Source organism: Carassius gibelio, chromosome A11, assembly GCF_023724105.1.
Source record: "Carassius gibelio isolate Cgi1373 ecotype wild population from Czech Republic chromosome A11, carGib1.2-hapl.c, whole genome shotgun sequence".
Lineage (NCBI taxonomy): Eukaryota > Metazoa > Chordata > Actinopteri > Cypriniformes > Cyprinidae > Carassius > Carassius gibelio.
Window position 1 is genome coordinate 7,697,183 of NC_068381.1, and position 18,501 is coordinate 7,715,683.

At 37.3% G+C, this 18,501-nt stretch overlaps 1 protein-coding gene across 3 annotated transcripts in view; it reads right to left on the bottom strand.

The window, feature by feature from the left end:
* Nucleotides 1–18,501, bottom strand: part of LOC128022195 (protein diaphanous homolog 3) — a 265,958-nt gene that overhangs the window by 160,510 nt on the left and 86,947 nt on the right. For all 3 annotated transcript variants that reach the window (XM_052609505.1, XM_052609506.1, XM_052609503.1), the window contains 4 exons: nucleotides 9,357–9,431; nucleotides 9,086–9,155; nucleotides 3,762–3,898; nucleotides 3,156–3,261 (listed from right to left, as the gene is read on the bottom strand). In XM_052609505.1, the coding sequence (XP_052465465.1) occupies nucleotides 3,156–3,261; nucleotides 3,762–3,898; nucleotides 9,086–9,155; nucleotides 9,357–9,431 (388 nt within the window). The remainder of the gene's footprint in view (nucleotides 1–3,155; nucleotides 3,262–3,761; nucleotides 3,899–9,085; nucleotides 9,156–9,356; nucleotides 9,432–18,501) is intronic.

The window sequence follows — 18,501 nt, forward strand, 5'->3', positions numbered from 1 at the left end:
ACCGATAAGGGGCTGTTTCCTGTGTGAACTGCTATTGTAGCGCATGCAGTCGCTTCATATTAACTATTAAACACTATTAAATGCTTCTGGACTGGAAGAGGAATTATTAGTGCATAAATTCATGTTAAACATAATATTTTGCATCAGCGCTGGAGTGCTGTAGCACTACTAAAGATTTTGCACTCTGCAGGTGACAGCAAAGGATTCAATTCTGTCATTATGTCAAACGAATATATTTTAAGATGCAACATTAACTGCTGAGTTAACGGTTTATCCTGAATGCAGGATATGAGAAAGCATGTGAACGTGCTCTCTCTATGCATGTTCGAAGGGAAAGCTCAGTTCCTCTCTTTCACCTCCCTCTGCTACCAATTAAACTAAAACATGGCTTCTCTGATCAGCCTTAACAATGAAGCCATGCAGTTAAGCCAGATGAACCAGTGTATTTCATTCTGTAGGATGAAATGGGAGCAGAGGAGCAGAGCAGATCTTGAGTATTAGCATGCATGCTATAGTTAAATGTTTGCACACATTTGCATACTGCAAAACGAGAGCCCAGAGAACAGTCATAACTTTTATAAAAAATTTTACTAAATTAAACACTTTACAGAGGAACAGAAAGTTACATAGACCAATTGATAGATGATAAAACAACAGACAGAATGAAAGAGAACAAAAGATCATACAGAAGACATGGCACAAACAACAAACGGAAGATAGAGATGAATCGATAGACAGAACAATGTATAGATGGAACGATGGATAGATAGAATGACAGATAGAGCGAACGATAGAACCACAGATAGATGGAATGGTAGATAGAATGAAAAACAGACAGATAGACTTAAACCCTTTAATTATTCAATGATAAATTATAAATTACCTATTTATTTTTTACATCTTTCAGTGCTCTGATTTAGTCATGATCTATTTCGTTATTAGAGTCAGTCATGGTTTATGAATGTGGAATATTAAATGAAGTTAAAATTTCTAACGCTGGAGTACTTAAGAAAATTGTCTATTACAAGATTTGTGATTTACAGACCCTGACTCATGCTGCACTTCTGTCTTATTTGATGGCACAGGACTAAATACCCCAAATCAAATTATTATTATTTTATGGAATGATTATGGTAAATCTCAGCAGCGATGTTTGACTAATGCCAGTTTATGCTTTCCAATGCAAATGAAGAGCTGTAACTGGCTAAACAAAAGGTCATGATGATTTGTAAGAAAGGGACAGGAAATAAAGTTAGCTTTATAATGTTTAATAAAAAACTAAAACTAATTTCATACATGCATAAGCACCGAATGGCTTAAGGCAGCATTAAGCATCTTATATAAGTTTTTGAAATGCATTCTTGTACAAAAGACTGGTCGTTAAAAAGCAGACATGCTCATTTGTTTTCTGATCCTTTTCAGCTGCTGGGGGATTTTAAAGTGTAAATTGCATTTTAGAGGTAATTCAAAACCTGTGACTTCATCATTATATTTTAAGTCACTATCAAGCAAATTGCTGATGATTCATCTCAGCATGGCCATTTTCCAGCTCTCAAATCTCTGAGGGAAACTTTTAAAATGGAATAGTATATAAAGGAAATGTATTTCTCCATCTGAGAAATGCACACAACACCAGTCTGTCACAATAATGCAAACAGCACTGTGAAATGGGTAGTGGTACTTTATTACTGAAGTGCTAATTAATAGACAACTAGGGATTTTGAACAGATATTTGTGCAGTCACTGAGAAAAAATAATACAATTCTGAATCATTATCTTTCATTTTTCTTTACAATAAAACAAAATAATTCTGGAATTTAAAAAATTATAATTGATGTAAACCATTTGCAGTAAATAAATACACAACAAAAATAATATATATATATTTACATTAATATACATTTAAGACTGAAATTCAGCAAAGTATTTTTGGCAAATTAAATCAGTATTAACAAAACTGATCTTTGCAACGCAGAGGAAACACAGAAGCTGCATTAGAAATTTAGATACATTTACACACTGTTTAATGAAGCTCTGAGGTACATTAAATATTTTAACCTGCAATTATAAATGCATGAATGTTTTGATATTTTAAACCTAAAACACTGAAAACTGATGTTTTTAAAAATTTTCATTTTAAAAATGAAAAGGTATCTTAAATGTGAAATTAAAACCACCAGTAGGTGGCAGCATGTCACTATTAAGTGTGTCATTGTGACTGAACCAAAACATTTAAATGTTTGATTCATTCAGGAATGAAACACCATGTTTGCTCAGAGACGTTTGGAATGAGTTTTGTTGGGGAAACAGCAAAAACAGGAAATAGGGTGTCTAAAACATAATTGTCTTATTAACTACTCGTTTATTGAACTGTTGTATAAAATCAATATCACATTTGTAATCATGCTTGCTTTTTGAGATAAAAACGCCACTCATGTGATATTAACTATATGGAAATGATATAAATCTATACATTTTCTGCCCTATTTCTTAAACTATAATTATATATTTAAGTGCATTTTAAAAGACTGATTCATATTCGATTTTTGCATTGGTCTGAACTTTAAACAAAACTAACAGTTGTACTGAAATTGCACATTCATTCTCTTCCAGCAGGTGGAGCGTTTGTAATGGCAGAATGCAAATCAGCGCGACAACGGACTTTGAATGTGCAGCGCTCTTCTTTATTTCATGAAATCATAGCCTTTTGAAGTTTAATCATCACATTAAGCTATTATATTCTGGTCTTTCCATCCCCAAATTTAAGATCTCTTGATATCAAAATTAAGACTTTCTTGTACAATTTAAGACTTTTCAGGCCTTAAATTTGATACAACTAAATGTAAAACTTTTTAAGACTTTTTAAGACCCAGCAGAAACCCTGTTTTTTTTACTTTAAATGTAGCCATCACTAGGAAAGAAAAAAATATTTTAACAAATTTTTACATCCACAGATCACAGTACTCATTTTCATTTTCTTTAGAGAGTGGCACCAGTGGCACCATCTATCTACAAGTTTCTTTCTTTTGCAGCGATCGTAGGTATAAATATGTATATGTGACTGAGTGTGTATTGAGGTCATGAGGGCATTGGTAGGGCTTTATCAGCAAAAGACGAGTAAACAAGAAGGCAGATGAGGAGCAGTAAACGCTTACCTGTAATTGGACCGAGCGAACATTAAGACCTTGAACGATTGGGTTAAAGCGGGCCACCCCTCTTCCCTCAGTTGCCGTGGTGATGGCCTCAAGGACCTTCTCCAAACTTCATGCAGGAAATAAGTAAAAGTAAAAGTAAGGGTCATGGGCTTTGATTTGGCTTTACATTTTTTGCAGTTATGCTGGGATTGAAATTCTGGTATGGAGGACTCTGCGTGCACTCACTGCTCCAAATATACTTTTCATGGAAACAATCGCACCTTTTCAGTGATGAGCTGATATTTAAAAGAGTGTGTTTAATGAAGTAGTCATAAATGCTTTATGCATCTGAGATCAATGATATGCTTATAACCTGAATGCAAAAAGAACAAACTATGGCACAAACAGCATTCGAACACACACACACACACATATATATGGAATACATATTTGGTACCCTATTTGAAGATGTCAATGTTAAAAATCACAATAGAGGCATACATCTCCCAACAGAAAGTATAAAACTGAGGGACTTAATAAAATCAGGCTGAAATAAGAAAGAACAATTGCATCATAACCAAATTGATTTCAACTGAAAGGCAGGAAAAAGCGAGATGGGAGGCTTACGTATTTTCTTCTCCCACAATGCAGATTGCAGACAGCAGTTTGACCACATCTGTCATCATGGCTGGCTGACCAGGGTCAATGGCTTGGGCCAACAGTGCCAGACTCTTCTCCTCTCCAAGGATCCGCTCCAGTCCATACTGCAGACAGACAGAAAAAAGTAATGAATAACCCAGTGTTTCCTCTGATGCCATTCCATGGTGACACCGCACCACTGCAAAAACTACAGCATCTCAGAAAAAGACTGATTCATTGTATCTGCTTTGAATATAATGACCCACGAAGAATGAATGCACACAAAAAACTTTAACAATATTTAACACTAATAAAATTAGTTATTGCACAATTCAACAAAAATGAAGAAAAAAATCTATTACAAAGTATACAACCATTTTCAATAATAAATTAAAAATTATTAGTATTTATATTTATTTATTTAATTTTTTTTATATATAAAAATCAAACAATCCAAAGGATACGTTATTGGAAATACAATCCAAGGGATTGGAAATATTAAAGAGACACATTCAATTCAAAGTAGTAATTTTAGAGAAAAGTTAGAGGTGACTCTTTCAAAAAGTGGAGGAACCAAAGAAGGACATGACGTAGCTGCCTGTTGCTCTGTCCTTGAAGTAATGACAAAACTGCAATCAGGGATATGTTAATAGTAGTGTGAAAGAGAGGGGAAGGGTGAAAAAAAAAAGGAAAGAAAGAAAGCATAAAGGTGAATGAAGAACACAGACATAGGACAGAAAACCCTTGGAGGTCTGAAACGACAAAAGCAGATCGAGACACAAAGAGAGAAGCGAGGAGTCAAAGAGGGGAGAATATATCCACGTCTGAGCACAGGGGGGTTCGGTTAATGACAACCGCAGTGCCAGCACCACAGGACAAATTTCTCATTAATTCAAAACACTCTGATGGAACTTAAAAGATGATCTCTCTCTACTCTGTCAATCTTTACATTTAAGAGATTCACTTGGCATGAAATTATTCCTAAAAAGTTTTTTTGTGCGATCTAAATGATCTGATTATTTAGAAAAATTAATAAAATACAGGTCATCATGTGACTAAATTTGGACGACCCCAATCGGCTGCCAACAGCACAAAATAACTTGTCTCTCAACTTTAGCAATTTTCAAGACATGAATCATCCTGACTAAATTAATTTCTGACTAAAAAGCTTTAGGACAGCAAATTCACCAAGTTGTGTTAATTGCTTCATAACTCATGCCAATTAATGGCTCCAAATGCCGTATCTCAGACTTGTTGTCATTCAGAACAGATGTTTCTGCAATATTTTTATTTTTTTTTAATGCAAATTTATGTATGAAAACATCCTTCCAGCCTCAGAGGCACAGGGGAGATAACGCATTATCACAGTGTTTACGCGCAGTAATGATGTAAACATATTTTAGTCATTTCTGTCTTCATTCCGTGAGAGTTGGTGGCAGCTGGACGGGAGCACCTGGCTGGCAGGCAACATGGCCGGAATACATCCCATGATGCTGCGGGGCTAAAGTGAGAGATCTGAAGCCGTGACTGGCCTCTGGGTAAATAAGGCTCTCAGCACCTTTCGGGTGCTTGGGATTACACTAGGCATGGGCCGGTATGTGATTTTGAGGTTATGATAATCTTAAGCTAAAATATCACGGTTTCACGGTAACTTTGTTTCAGCTCTGAAATGTGTTATTTTTAAATGACTGGTTAAAAATAAATCCTTTTTAATGCTGTGCACAATATATATATATATATATATATATATATATATATATATATATATATATATATATATATATATATATATATTATTTTTTTTTTGAGCAACATGCAGAATATTAAAAAGAGTAGAATTTGTTTACTTTTTTTCTTTGTTTTTTTTTCTAAAAAGAAAATAATAAAGACATCTTTAACCTAAATCTGTAATTTCAGTTAATTCAGTTTAATTTCAGTTTATTTATATAATTAATATGCATCTCATCTATATAATTTCATATTTAGTTATATAATAATCATACACACAATTTGATTTAATAATAATCCATTTTGAAGAAAAAACTATGTTCTGGCAAGCTTGAAACTATGAAATTATACCATGTAAACTTTTCAGAAGACAGTCAGCTTCAGAAACACATTCATATAAAACATCAAATCAATATTGAGAATTTTCTTCCAATAGTTTGTGCATCATGAACAGTGGGTGATCTGCCTGGTACAGTATTTTTCTCTGTGCGTCCATCTTCAGCATATCTGGCATGTATTAACGGGCATTAACAGACTTCGTATTTTCAAATAAATTACATTTTGGAAAATTATTGCATTGCAACGCAGTTTGTGCAAATCCAGAACAGAGTTGCAATAAGGCAAAAAAACGCCCGGTTGCTGATTGCGCTGATCGCGTCCACGCACCATCGGCATTAGGTTATTTTTGTCATTAAGAGGGCTCGCAGACAGCCACGCACCCCATGGTACTGTGCATGTGTCGAGCTCATCCGTCCGCACTCATGGAAGGGAACGCTGAATGTGAAGTGTACCCGGGCCTTAAGTTCAGTCATCCTACACATGTGACTGACCGCTCGCTCGCACCAACAGGAGGAGGGGGGTCAGTGTTACTCTCTACACTGCACTCAGCCTGAGGGATGCCTACTCTTTCAGTCACTGAGGAGACAGGAAAAAATAGTGCATAATGCAGGAACGGTATAATGGAAAATATTAGTGGTTTTGAAAGTGACATTTTCAAACCGAGGTATACCTTGAAACAAGTAATCGGCCAATGCCTAGATTACACCGGACCTTTAGGGCTGAGAGGTGTGTGCAGGAGATTTTGAAACTTGCAGAAAACCCAACTGGGATCTCCAGCAAATTAATTCCCACAATGACTACACAGAAACAGAACCGAAATATAATTATTTTCTTTGATCCTACATAAACAGGCCTCAGGAAAACAACAATGGCCTCAATCCATTTATAATTCCTCAGTGGATGACCATGACAGATTTCCAACTGAAAATGCACTGATGTGCTTAATTGCTTTGTTCCAGATTAAACAAATGGCATATCAATAAGAGTCAATGACAAGACAACTCAATACAGTCAACTGAATTTTTGTGAAGCACCGGAGGAAAAGAAAACTCATTACATACTGTAGATAATGACTAAATTTTTACATTTTATGTAAAAAAAAAAAAGACTCTCAACCATGTTGCTAGGACATTGTGGGTGGTTGCCAAGGTTTTGCTTTGTGGCTGCAAATATATTCTAAAAAAAAAATAATAATTTATATATATATTTAGAGGTGCAACGGTATGCAAAAATCACGGTTCGGTACGTACCTTGGTTTTAAAGTCATGGTTCGGTTCATTTTCGGTACAGTAAGGGAAAGAAATGCAAACATTAAACTGCAGGTTGTTTATTACTATAAACTTTTTTTATATAATAAAGAATACAGTAGCACCAGCACGCCAGCGCGGCATCAGGCACGATTCTGGTGTGTAAAGAGACAGAAAACGCGAAGCAGCAGTCACGCTACAGACACGCAGCAGAAACGCCACGCAGCAGAAACGCCACGCTCAAGCCACGCAGCCAGTGTCACCTGCCTTAGAATCAGCTGCAGGGCCACTTAATATGTTCATTTGGAAACATGAAAATGTACTTATGTTCCGCACACAAAATATTGCATTCGGTCATTCAGTACACACGTGCAACGTACCAAAAGCCCTGTACCGAAACGGTCCGGTACGAATATACGTACCGTTACACCCCTGGTACCATTGCTTACTTTAGAAGATACCATTCTTCTATACCATACCAGACCTTTCAGCAAGGCTGATAGATGACTGCTAAGAGTTTAACTTCACTCAAACACCATGTGTTATGTTGACACCTGACAACACGTCTATCTAACATCTGCCACCTACCCAGTGAATGAACATGGATCAAACCACCACTAATCTCTATCTCTACCACGAGTGCATGTATGTTTGCACAAGGCGTAGGTAACTCCTCAAACCCCGGGCTATCTCAACACATCAGAGACACCACTGGAGATCCACTTCTAAAGCATCTCTCTAACAGGAGTGTGCAAACCATCAAAAGCCCCCTCAGACCTCTCCACCTCGGCCGTGCAGAGGAACCCCCTCCCGAGTTCAGAGTGGTGGCTGTCTGCAGCCCCTCATCTGAAGCTCTCCTCTTATCGCTCCTGACCATTTGAAAGCTGCCGCAGGTACGTGTGTCCAGCAGGGAGGAGCAGGATCATGGTGAGTTAGCGGAGATGTAATGCGGAAACTGAAGAAAGGGGTCGGCTGAGACGCCACAGCAACTGGAATGAGTCTTGTTTGAAGCTGGTGCTTTAGGGTAATGATGAGATTCTATTTCAAAAAAGTATATCTGAAACTCCTTAAATTTATTCACAGCAGATAAATACACAGAATTTTTTTAATTTTTGTTTCTTTATTCTACATCTTCTGTGTTACTTGTGACATTTGATTAAATGTGATGGTTGGGTGGTTCTTGTTTTATTGGCATGCCATCTTCCTTGGCTATTTTCATGGTGTGTAATAAGTTATAATAGTACAAAAGATCAAATGTAATCCCCTTAAATTTGATAGAAATAAAAACTTTGAAATGGATTTAGGGTTGATTAAAATTGATTGCACTAGATGAACAACAATCATCTCCGCTTTAAATATAAACAATAAATTGTTCAGGTTCGACAGAGAATTACAGCCCACAATATTTATGAAAAAAAGACCACGAGGAGTAAAATTTTACATGTTTTTTTTTCTTTGGCCACATGCAAACAGCAAAGTTTTGGGCCTTGTATTTGTATTTCTGTGAAATATTCAGCTGACTGGTCAGTAAAATAATTTATCAAGCTGGATGTCAGATGAGGTTGTCAGAATAACAAAATTGACTTATTTTGCAGCATACTTAATTTATTGGGTTGGTTTGTGTTATGCTGTAACATTTCTGTGTAAAGAAAAATATTTTAATATTTCTGTAAAAAGGATACTATGTAACATTATTTTATTAAACAAAAAAATATATTAGTAAAAATAAAGTTTATTCTTTTGAGAGAGTGATGAAAACATACAAGCGAAAAAATAATTCACAGTTGCAAATAGTTTAACTTTACACAAATGAGCAGTGACACAACCACCAATGGGTGTGAAGACCGTGGAACTGACATTTAGTAGAGTCGTCACAATCATATTTAGGTGCAGTTTGCATGTGGCCTTTGAAAACTGATAATTGTCCAATATGAGATGGGAGTTATCTCAAGTGGAAGGGAGTTATAAAGTGATCCTGCTTCTTGGTTGCATTATTACCTTGTTGTTCATAAAAGCCTTGAGGCACTGAATGACTTTGTGTTGATTCTTCTTATCCACCATTTCTTGGCTGGGGGAAAAAAAGAAAAGAAAAAAAAAGAAAAAACAAGTGAAGTAGAGCTCAGTTGGTTACAAGAAGACAAAAACAGAGTCAAAGAGTTTAGTTAACAAACTGTTATGACCTCAGGACTCATGATGAGGGTAGAACACACAACTAGTTTGAAACCCAAACCTTTGCTTAAAAAAATGTGGGTAATGAAATTTGTTTTACTGTTTTTTAAGAAGGAGCTTCTCCAGCGTATCCAACAGGAGGCCCAGACCCTCATGGCCAAAACTCTGCACCCAGCTGAGAAGAAAAAAAAAAAAAAATGTTAGAAATTCTGATCATTTTTAAAATACTATGGAATTCAAATATTCCCATCAACAGTTTGGTTACCAACATTCTTCAAAGTATCTTTTGTGTACAGCAGAAGAAAATAATTCACACAGGCTTGGTCCAACTTGAGGGTGAGTGAATTATTTCAGAACTTTCATTTGTGGGTAAACTATCCATTAAGTCAGGTCCAGCAGTTTACACTATTATCCCTAGAAATAGATACTTTATATTATCTAAATAAACCAGACTGTATAACATGCCAGGAACGAACCCTAAGAGTCAATAAGCTTTATCAGAGTGGAGTTTGTCAAAACCCATTCAATGTCAGTAGGTTCCCACCTTCTTCAGCAAATTAAGCTCTCCCCTGGAGCTTAAAGTGAAAAGCATTGCTAATGGAGCAAAGAAGTTGATTTTAAATCTATTTAGACACAATCTCGCGCTCTACATCGCCATTGATTCGGCCTCTATTGTCTGTAGGAATTGCCACAGCGGAAATTAAACTCTACAATAACGAGAGGGAAAGCGTTTCGAGTGAGGCATTGATTAATAATGAGGAAATTCAATAAGCATAAACAAATCAATTAACCCATTGTGTGTAGGAAGTAGGGCTGTGTATCACCAGCAAAGTCATGTATACAATACGATACATATAATGGTACAAAGGCCATGATGCGTATCGCGATACAGAACTGCACTGAATTTCATCTCAGCAGAATTTAGTAAAACAGCGGTTTATTAAACACAACATACTATAGTGCCATTTCTAACTAAATATTGGCAGAGCAAATAAAATTTATTTATTTATTTAATCATCATATTTACATTGATGGAGGTTATCATTACACAAATTAACACACTACGTTTACAAAATAAAAATGAGACGAGTCCTAAACTAATGCGCTGTATTCACTGTATCTCTTGGTGCATAAAGATCTGTAAAGTTGCATAGACTAAAAAGTCTCAAATATTTCAAATATCTCAGATATTCTTTAAAGTTAAGACTTTGCCATGACCCCCTAAAATGGGTCATTCACACACGCCCCCACATATCTACATCACTATGTGGAAATGCCGCCACAGGCGTGGTTACAGTAACCTCAGTTAGTGTTGAAGCAGCCATGTCAGGGAGATGCTGTGTGTATCTAGAGGAAAGCAAAAGGACTTTTGGCATTCCAAAAGTAGATGCATTTAAGAATCTTTAAGATTACTTAGAACCAAAAAACATATGTGTGTGTGTGTGTGTGTGTGTGTGTGTGTGTGTGTGTGTGTGTGTGTGTGTGTGTGAGAGAGAGAGAGAGAGAGAGAGAGAGAGTTTTTAGAAAACAACGCGTTTGAGAGAGGCGGGGCATAGAGAACCTACAATAACGTACAATAATGATGTTTAAAAAAGCATCACGTGACCCCTTTAATGGGAAATTCAAACAATAAATACAGTTTTTACCATTATACTATTTGTTAATAGTATTATATAGAATTATGGTCCATTAATGACCACTTAAAATATTTTATAATACTTCTATTACTTCGGAGGGAGGAGCTGAACATATTTTCTTCAACCTAATAAAGGCAGGAATCTCTGTGTGTCTGTCTGTCTGTTTGTTTATATTATGTTGAGAACCATTCATCCAATCGACTTCACGTGTGGCGGGTGTGTTGCTGTGGACCCAATGGAGTGCAGTGTTGCATTTTGGTGCAATATGGACACACGACACATTCAGAATTAATCAACTTTTAATAAAGTACAGAACAGCATGAGCCAGAAGCGGCACGCCTCACGCATGCAGGGCTTACATGCTCTGAGAACTGACACTGGACTAGTGATACAAAACACACACGTCTGTTAAGAGCAATACTTTGAATATAGACAAATTATTATTAGGCTGGGCTACTGTATTTTTTTTTTTAATGGCTGCCATATTCGCAAGTATTTTCCAAGCAAATTAAGTGCATGTTTTTATTATGTGTAAAATTATTGATTAACATGGAGGATAAAAGCAGCTCGTTTTTTTTTTTTACACCAACACTTACTACTTACAGAACTCAAACTTGATGTGTTGTTGTGGTAGGAAAGTTTAAAATGGCATATCTGGCACACTGCCTTTGTCTTTTCCTCACTCAATTCACAATGCTCCCACACAACTGAGGTCTTTGGCATTTTTGTCTTCTCTTCCAGATGAACTGAATCGTGACATTCATGACGTTCACTCATGGGTGATTCATAAGATGCTTTTCCACTATCAGGCCGAACGGTTCTCTTTGCTTAACCACTCCATTCCGTGCCGATCCAGGCCAGTCAGCACAGATACGGTTTCATTTTCCTCTGGCGCTTATAACGGAACTCTTTGGCATGCAATACAAATGCGTTAGTCGTTGCCTTGGTTGTGTAATATAAATAACGATATGGACGATAATCAGATATTTCTGTTTTTGGGACTCCTTTTTTATCTGATATTTGCTTAGTTTAATTACAGAAAAAAAGACATAACTCTAGATGTGAAAAATAAACAGAAGGCGATGACGGGTATAATGTCAATAAGCACAAATGTTTCATCCACAGACCAAACTGTCTCAGACATTTTTTTTTTCTTTTTTATACTGAACATAGCTGTTTACTTGGCTGTTTGATCTAATAGGCGCTTCCAACCAACTATGGAGAAATTGATATCCAGGCAACAGAGTGGCAACATCACGCACATGCACTCTACAGCACGGCTGTCTAACAGTGCCTAGAATTAAAGGCCAAGAACAGTTTTGTAATCGTGCCATACCAGGCTCACATGGAAATTCAACTGTAACCAGAACAGCGACAGAACAAAAACACAGATAATAAAAAAAAAAAAAAAAAACAGAACAATAAACATATTGACAATTGTTTGTGCAGGGATATTACAATAGACAGTTTTGTATATATTAAGTGCAAACTTGAAGTGTAGGCTAAGTATGTGTGTTAGATAAATTAAGTGAAAAGAACAAACTGAAATTGACATGACATACAGCCGAGTATGGTGACCCATACTCAGAATTCGTGCTCTGCATTTAACCCATCCAAAGTGCACACACAGGGCAGTGAACACACACACACACACCCGGAGCAGTGGGCAGCCATTTATGCATTGGTGCCCGGGGAGCAGTTGGGGGTTCGGTCCCTCAGTCACCTCAGTCGTGGTATTGCCAGCACGAATTTCAAACCCACAACCTTAGGTCAAACTCTTTAAACATTAGGCCACGACTTCCCCCAGTGTTATTAAAATAGAATTAACCTGAAAATAATCTATATATAATTTCTATTCAAATAATAATATATGCATGCATGTAAGCATCTATTCACCAACTTGTCATATAAAACCCATCTAGATTCAGGTAAAGGTAACTGAAAGACGCTTAAGCCCCTTCTCTTTTCCTCGGACTCCAAAAAAAAAATAAAAAAAATAAATACAAACTTACTTGCACTCAAGAAACTGCAATTTTACTAAATTTTTAGGTTGTGATTCATTGTGTCCTCACCATAATGGTCAAACAGAAACACTGGTAAATTGGTGGTTAAGCCCACTAAAATCAGGCAGGTACAAGCAATACAAAAGCTCATCTGCCTTTGTCTGTGATCACTATGGACAAAAAAAAAAAAAAAAAAGATTAGTGCTATGAACTGTTGATCATGTCAGTCATGGTGGGCTGGGTTGAGTGCAGTCTCACAGAACTGTGTGAAATTGCCTCCGTGTAAGTGTTGAAGAGCAGTGAGCATCAATAGCCAATTTTCAGAGAGCCAGTGTCAAGAGGCGTGGGTGTGCTTCCAAGGCTAAATTACAGACGAAATTGACCACAACCCGGAAACTGGAAACTAAGGAGGAATGGAGAAGAGAACGGAGAGGAGAGGGAAAGATAATGCTGACTGAGAGGCAATGCTGTCCTAGCTGAGCTGTGGCAGAATTGATGTCACCACACTTTCACAGACTAAAAAGAATTTGTGCGCCAATTTCATTTAAAAATACCAAAAGCAGGCTTCCAGACTGCACCTAAAGAATATTAATTTGAGAGTGATATTTTTGCTGAAATCACCACTGGCGACTATACAGATGCAGGTTATGACCTAAAACTTTGCATGTAATCCCTTTTTTCCTGTTTGTTTTGCAATCACATGCTTTATGTTGACGTAATAAACTAAGAAGATGCATATCAAAGTTTTAATGAAAAAAAAAAAAAACCTTTCACACAGTCCTAATCTCTGCCGAACACCAGCATAGATGACACATCTAATGTTTAACGAGCCAGACTTGTAGCCTAAAGTAGCCTAAAGTCTTGTTTCCCTTGCAGGAACTGTAGGTGGGGGGAGTGAAAGACCAGCACTCTTTCACCTTCCACAATAAAATGCCCAACTGCTCCCCAGGCGCCGCAGCAAAAAATGGCTGCCGAAGATGAAGACGAGGAAGAATGCATCGGACTGGCGTCAGACGAGTTAGACCATAAGATATCAGCGGCTATATGGATAGTAATATTTGATGGGGGTAGACAGACAAATGGGGAAAATCTGTAACTTTGACTGTAAATGCTACGCGAGGAGAAAAGAGAACTCTCTGCATGGGAGACAGTCCTGTAGCCAGAAGCTTTCTCCAGACATTATGTACAACATACGGCTGGATTCTTTAGCTGCGGAAAAAGTGGCAGGACATGCAAAGTATTGGACATTTAGAGGCAAACAGACACACCGTGCAAACTTTGGAGATGGTTACATTCACAAAGAAAACAAAGATAAAGTGTGCCTGAACGACTTATTTCAGTGGAGGCAACGAGATCTGCAAGAATAGATTTTCCCCATTTTTCTGTCTATCCCCATCAAATGTTACTATCGATATAGCCTCTGATATCTTACGGTCTAACTCGTCAGACGCCAGTCCGATACATTCATCCTCGTCTTCATCTTCGCTCAGTTTTAGATTAGGGATATTATTCAGTCTTATGTCTTTCATCTTCGCTCAGATTGTCTTCAGAATCAGTGAGCGCTTGTTCATAAGCATCCGACTTGTCGAAGAAGTACTTTAAAACATTTTCGGTTTAACGGTCACGGTTCAGCTCTTATGCGATAATCTTTGCGATCAAATGGCCACAACTTCTCCAAATATTATCAGATTTCCATGTGTTACACATCATTGGAAAGCTTGGAGACTACACTTTCAGTATCTCATAACTCAAAAAGCCCCAGAACCGACTTGTGTCCCTACTTTCCATGGTTGGTCAAATATACAAAGTAAAAGTGGAGAAAAACAGTGTCTATTTCGAACACAGCTTGAACAAACTACAACAGGTAAAGCAGTCAGCTGTATGGACATTAAAAATATAATTAATAATTCTTGTTTATAATCAATACTAAAATGGCTTCTTATCAAGTTCTTTAGTCTATATTTTGTTCTGTTAATGTGTGAACTTCATATTATTTGTAGCACGCTTTCCATTATCAAGCTAATGGCTCCTTTTTTTGTCGGGAACCCTGCAAATTCAAAAGGTAAAACACTGCACTTTACAGGTGGATGTAAATGGTTGTAAGAAAACATACTGCAGCAGTGGGACTATATTTATTCAGTGTTTTCATTATGTATTATGCAACAAACTGCTACATTGGCCCTTGATCCAAAAGCAACAAAAAGACATGATTGTGTGCCTACCAATATCAGCACATATTGGGGATAAATGTCACCACTTCCCTTGAGTTAGAAGCACAGTCCTTCCTTTACTAAATGCAAATGAGTTGTAGGAAGATACGGCTTCTCGAACATGGAGGGATGCTGTTGTACTGTAGCGAGAACCCAGGGACCAGAAAAGCTATGATGAAGGGACCTGATACAAGCCACCATGTCCTAAATATGGATCTACATACTACCCTTTTTCTTTTATATCTTTCAGTTCAGTAACTTACTCTATAGGGAGCATCATGATTTCCATGATTTCTGAAAATATTTAACTTGTAGTCGTATAGAGGTGTGACAGGGCGATGAAATCTCGGCCAGTCTTTTAGGTATTGCGGCTAATTGCAATGGGAGTTGAGGGCTCAGGCCCCCTAAGAGCTGGTTAATCACATCTCACCACAGAGGTAAATGTACCATAGTAACAAAAAAATCATCAGAGAGCAGAGTAATGTGTAGCTGCATACAAAAAAGCCATCAGTTTCTTTCATTTGCCAGCTTTTCTCTCTTATCCTATTGATTAGACAACCTTTCAATGGCGAGGAACGGGGCTTCCCACTGGGAGGAGATGGGAAGGAAACCAATGATCATAAGAGAGGGAGAAGAGGAGGAGAAAGAAGGACAGAGCTGATGAGAATGCAAGAAAGTTGAGTTATGCAGAGAATCAAAGCAGGTTCGCGGAGAAGCTATGAGGGCAATACAGAGGAAGAGAGTGTTTATGCGGTGAGAGAGAGAGAGCAAAAGTCAGTGTAATGTCTGTTCCCATCAAAATGCAGTCCTCGTCCAATTCTAATCAACAAGCTGCTTGCCTCTAAGCATCCACTAATCAAATCCTAGCATGTATGCCTGTGTGAATTCTCAAGGTGAAGCAAAAGGGGGGCTCACCCTGAATTGAATTTGTCAAATCGGACTGGAGCGGAGAAAACAGAGAAGGGGAGTGTAGTAGCCCATCAACAAAACTCATTCGCTGATGGGATTCCAGCTCACGTCTAAATCAAAATGACAACAATGATGATGGTTATTATGGATGAAATGAACTGTTGGTTTAGTCGAATAAAGAGGCATGGACGTGTCACAACACTCAAATGAGCGTTAAATTAAAGACAATGTTGGTTTCCACAAGAAGCGTACATTTAGAAGCTGTGACGCCCTCATGCCGAATTCATCTCATTTGTAGGTTTATTTAATTAATTTATTTTTTATGGATGGAATAGGATTGGGAAAGTGTCAGTAATTGAAAAATCAGGATGGGAGGATAGTCGAGCGGAGCAAATTTCCGGCAAAATGGCATAATCAAGTAGTTTCTCAGGAATGAGGAAAAAGTGGTGTGCAATAAAATGCAAACAGGATCAACAGAAGGAGTGAAACAGGAAAGGGAGACACCTTTATTCTGCACTTTACTACACTGTCACTTTCATCTTTCTAATTCACTTTATTTTGCACTACTGCTATTCCATTTTATTTGTTAATATTACTTGGGTACAGTACAGTACACTAAAGTTTAAAGTTTAGGGTCAGTAAGATTTTTATTTTTTTAAGATTATTATATTTAAAAGTCTCTTCTGCCTACTTATTGTGAAATATTATTCAAATCTTCTACAATTTAAAACTTAAGATATTTTTTTCAAACTATTTATGTTACGGCAAAGCTGAATTTTCAGTCTTCGTGTCAAATAATCCATGAGCAGAAATCATCCTAACATGCTAATTTGGTGCTCAAGAAACATTTCTTATTAAAATCAATTGAAAACTTTTTTTTTTAAATCTTAATGCAGCATTATACACATCTTTACTGTCACTTTATATTGTAATGTGTCCTTTTTGAATAAACTTAATTTCGTTTTCAAAAAATATGTTTTTGACCCCATACTTTTGAAAGGTTGAATATATAAGCACTGATCACCCCATTTACCATGAAAATACTATGAAAGTAAAATGCATTGTGAAAGCCATTTCCAATTAAAAAGTAATAAACAAAAAACTACAACCAATTAGGCTACAACACAAATTAATCTTCTCATCAGCAACAAAGCTACAATTTAAATGTCCCGCGGTTACACTAAAAAAAGATTTATCATTTCATCCCGCTTATTCAGTAACACTGTATATGTTGACATTAAAAAGGCTCCCTGATGTTGACAGCTAAAGAATGAGGCTGCAACATTCAGCAGTAAAATTCAATTTATTGTCTTGTTTTCTGGAAGAGGCCAATGGATGAAACCGAGCAGGCTGGGCCAAGGGTCTTGACAAGAGCTTCATTGAAATGCATAACTTAAACATGAGGAACCATATTCTACCATCATCAGCAGGGGAAACCCAGAGCAGAAGACAGGGATAATCAGTCAAAGATGGCAGCTGAAAAAGCAAAGGTGACTCCAGACCAACAGTGTGCCAGTTCCTGTCAACACGATGTGGTGGAGAGAGGCTAGTGAATGTGAGAATGAGGCAAGCGGAAAAGCAAAGAGGTTAGACGTGGCACCCTCCTACTTGCCCTGCTGAAATCTTGCACGTTCTCACAGGCAGCAAATCAAGCAAAACACTTTCTCCCAAACAACTGTTATCAACCAGCATGTGAAGTTACCAGAAACAAAATTTCTTTTGAGACTTCCTCATATGAAATTAGCACCCAAGTCTGGCCGCCTGACTAAAGAAACATTTTCATTTCTTTCCCTCTCTCTTCTCAGCTGGTATGATCAGCCCAAGCAAAGGCAATCATTACCAGGACTTTTTGGTATCAGTAAGCCTGACATTAAACAGCAGCTTACATTCTTTTCTTCTGTGTTCTCCATCTTTCCTGCCCCCTCCTTCAAAAAAGCATTAGATTACAAAGGGGGAACATCTGGAGATGGACGTTCGTGTCAGAATAACAATATTAATCAATTCCACAAGTGCCGGCAGAAATAGCAGTCTTTTAAACAAAAGGCAAAACACTTTACCGCCACAGGAGGCTCCAATCAAGAGAGGCAGCATTGAGAGCAGTGTCCCACTGCTCATAATCACATAAAGTGGCACATTCGTTCCGGAGAAAACATGATGAAAATAAGCATGAGATGGTTTGCTCTTCTTTAGCTCCCCTTTGTGTTCTCTTCTTTTCTCTCATCGGTCTATATACTTCTGTCTTCCACATTCAGCATGCAATTTGTATGTTTGTATGTTTTGATTAGTTACACAAGGAGGTTAGGCAAATAGACATTTTCAAACTTGGGGCCAAGTGACTTAAAAGGGGCGATAAGGTGCTGGGGGAGGGGGAGGTCAGTGAAAAGAAATGGAATTAAATTTACAAAATGTATTTTAAGGCTCTATGGAAGCAGTTTCTGCCCCAGAGTAAAAATAAAATTGAAAATTGAAAAAGAATACAAGGACAA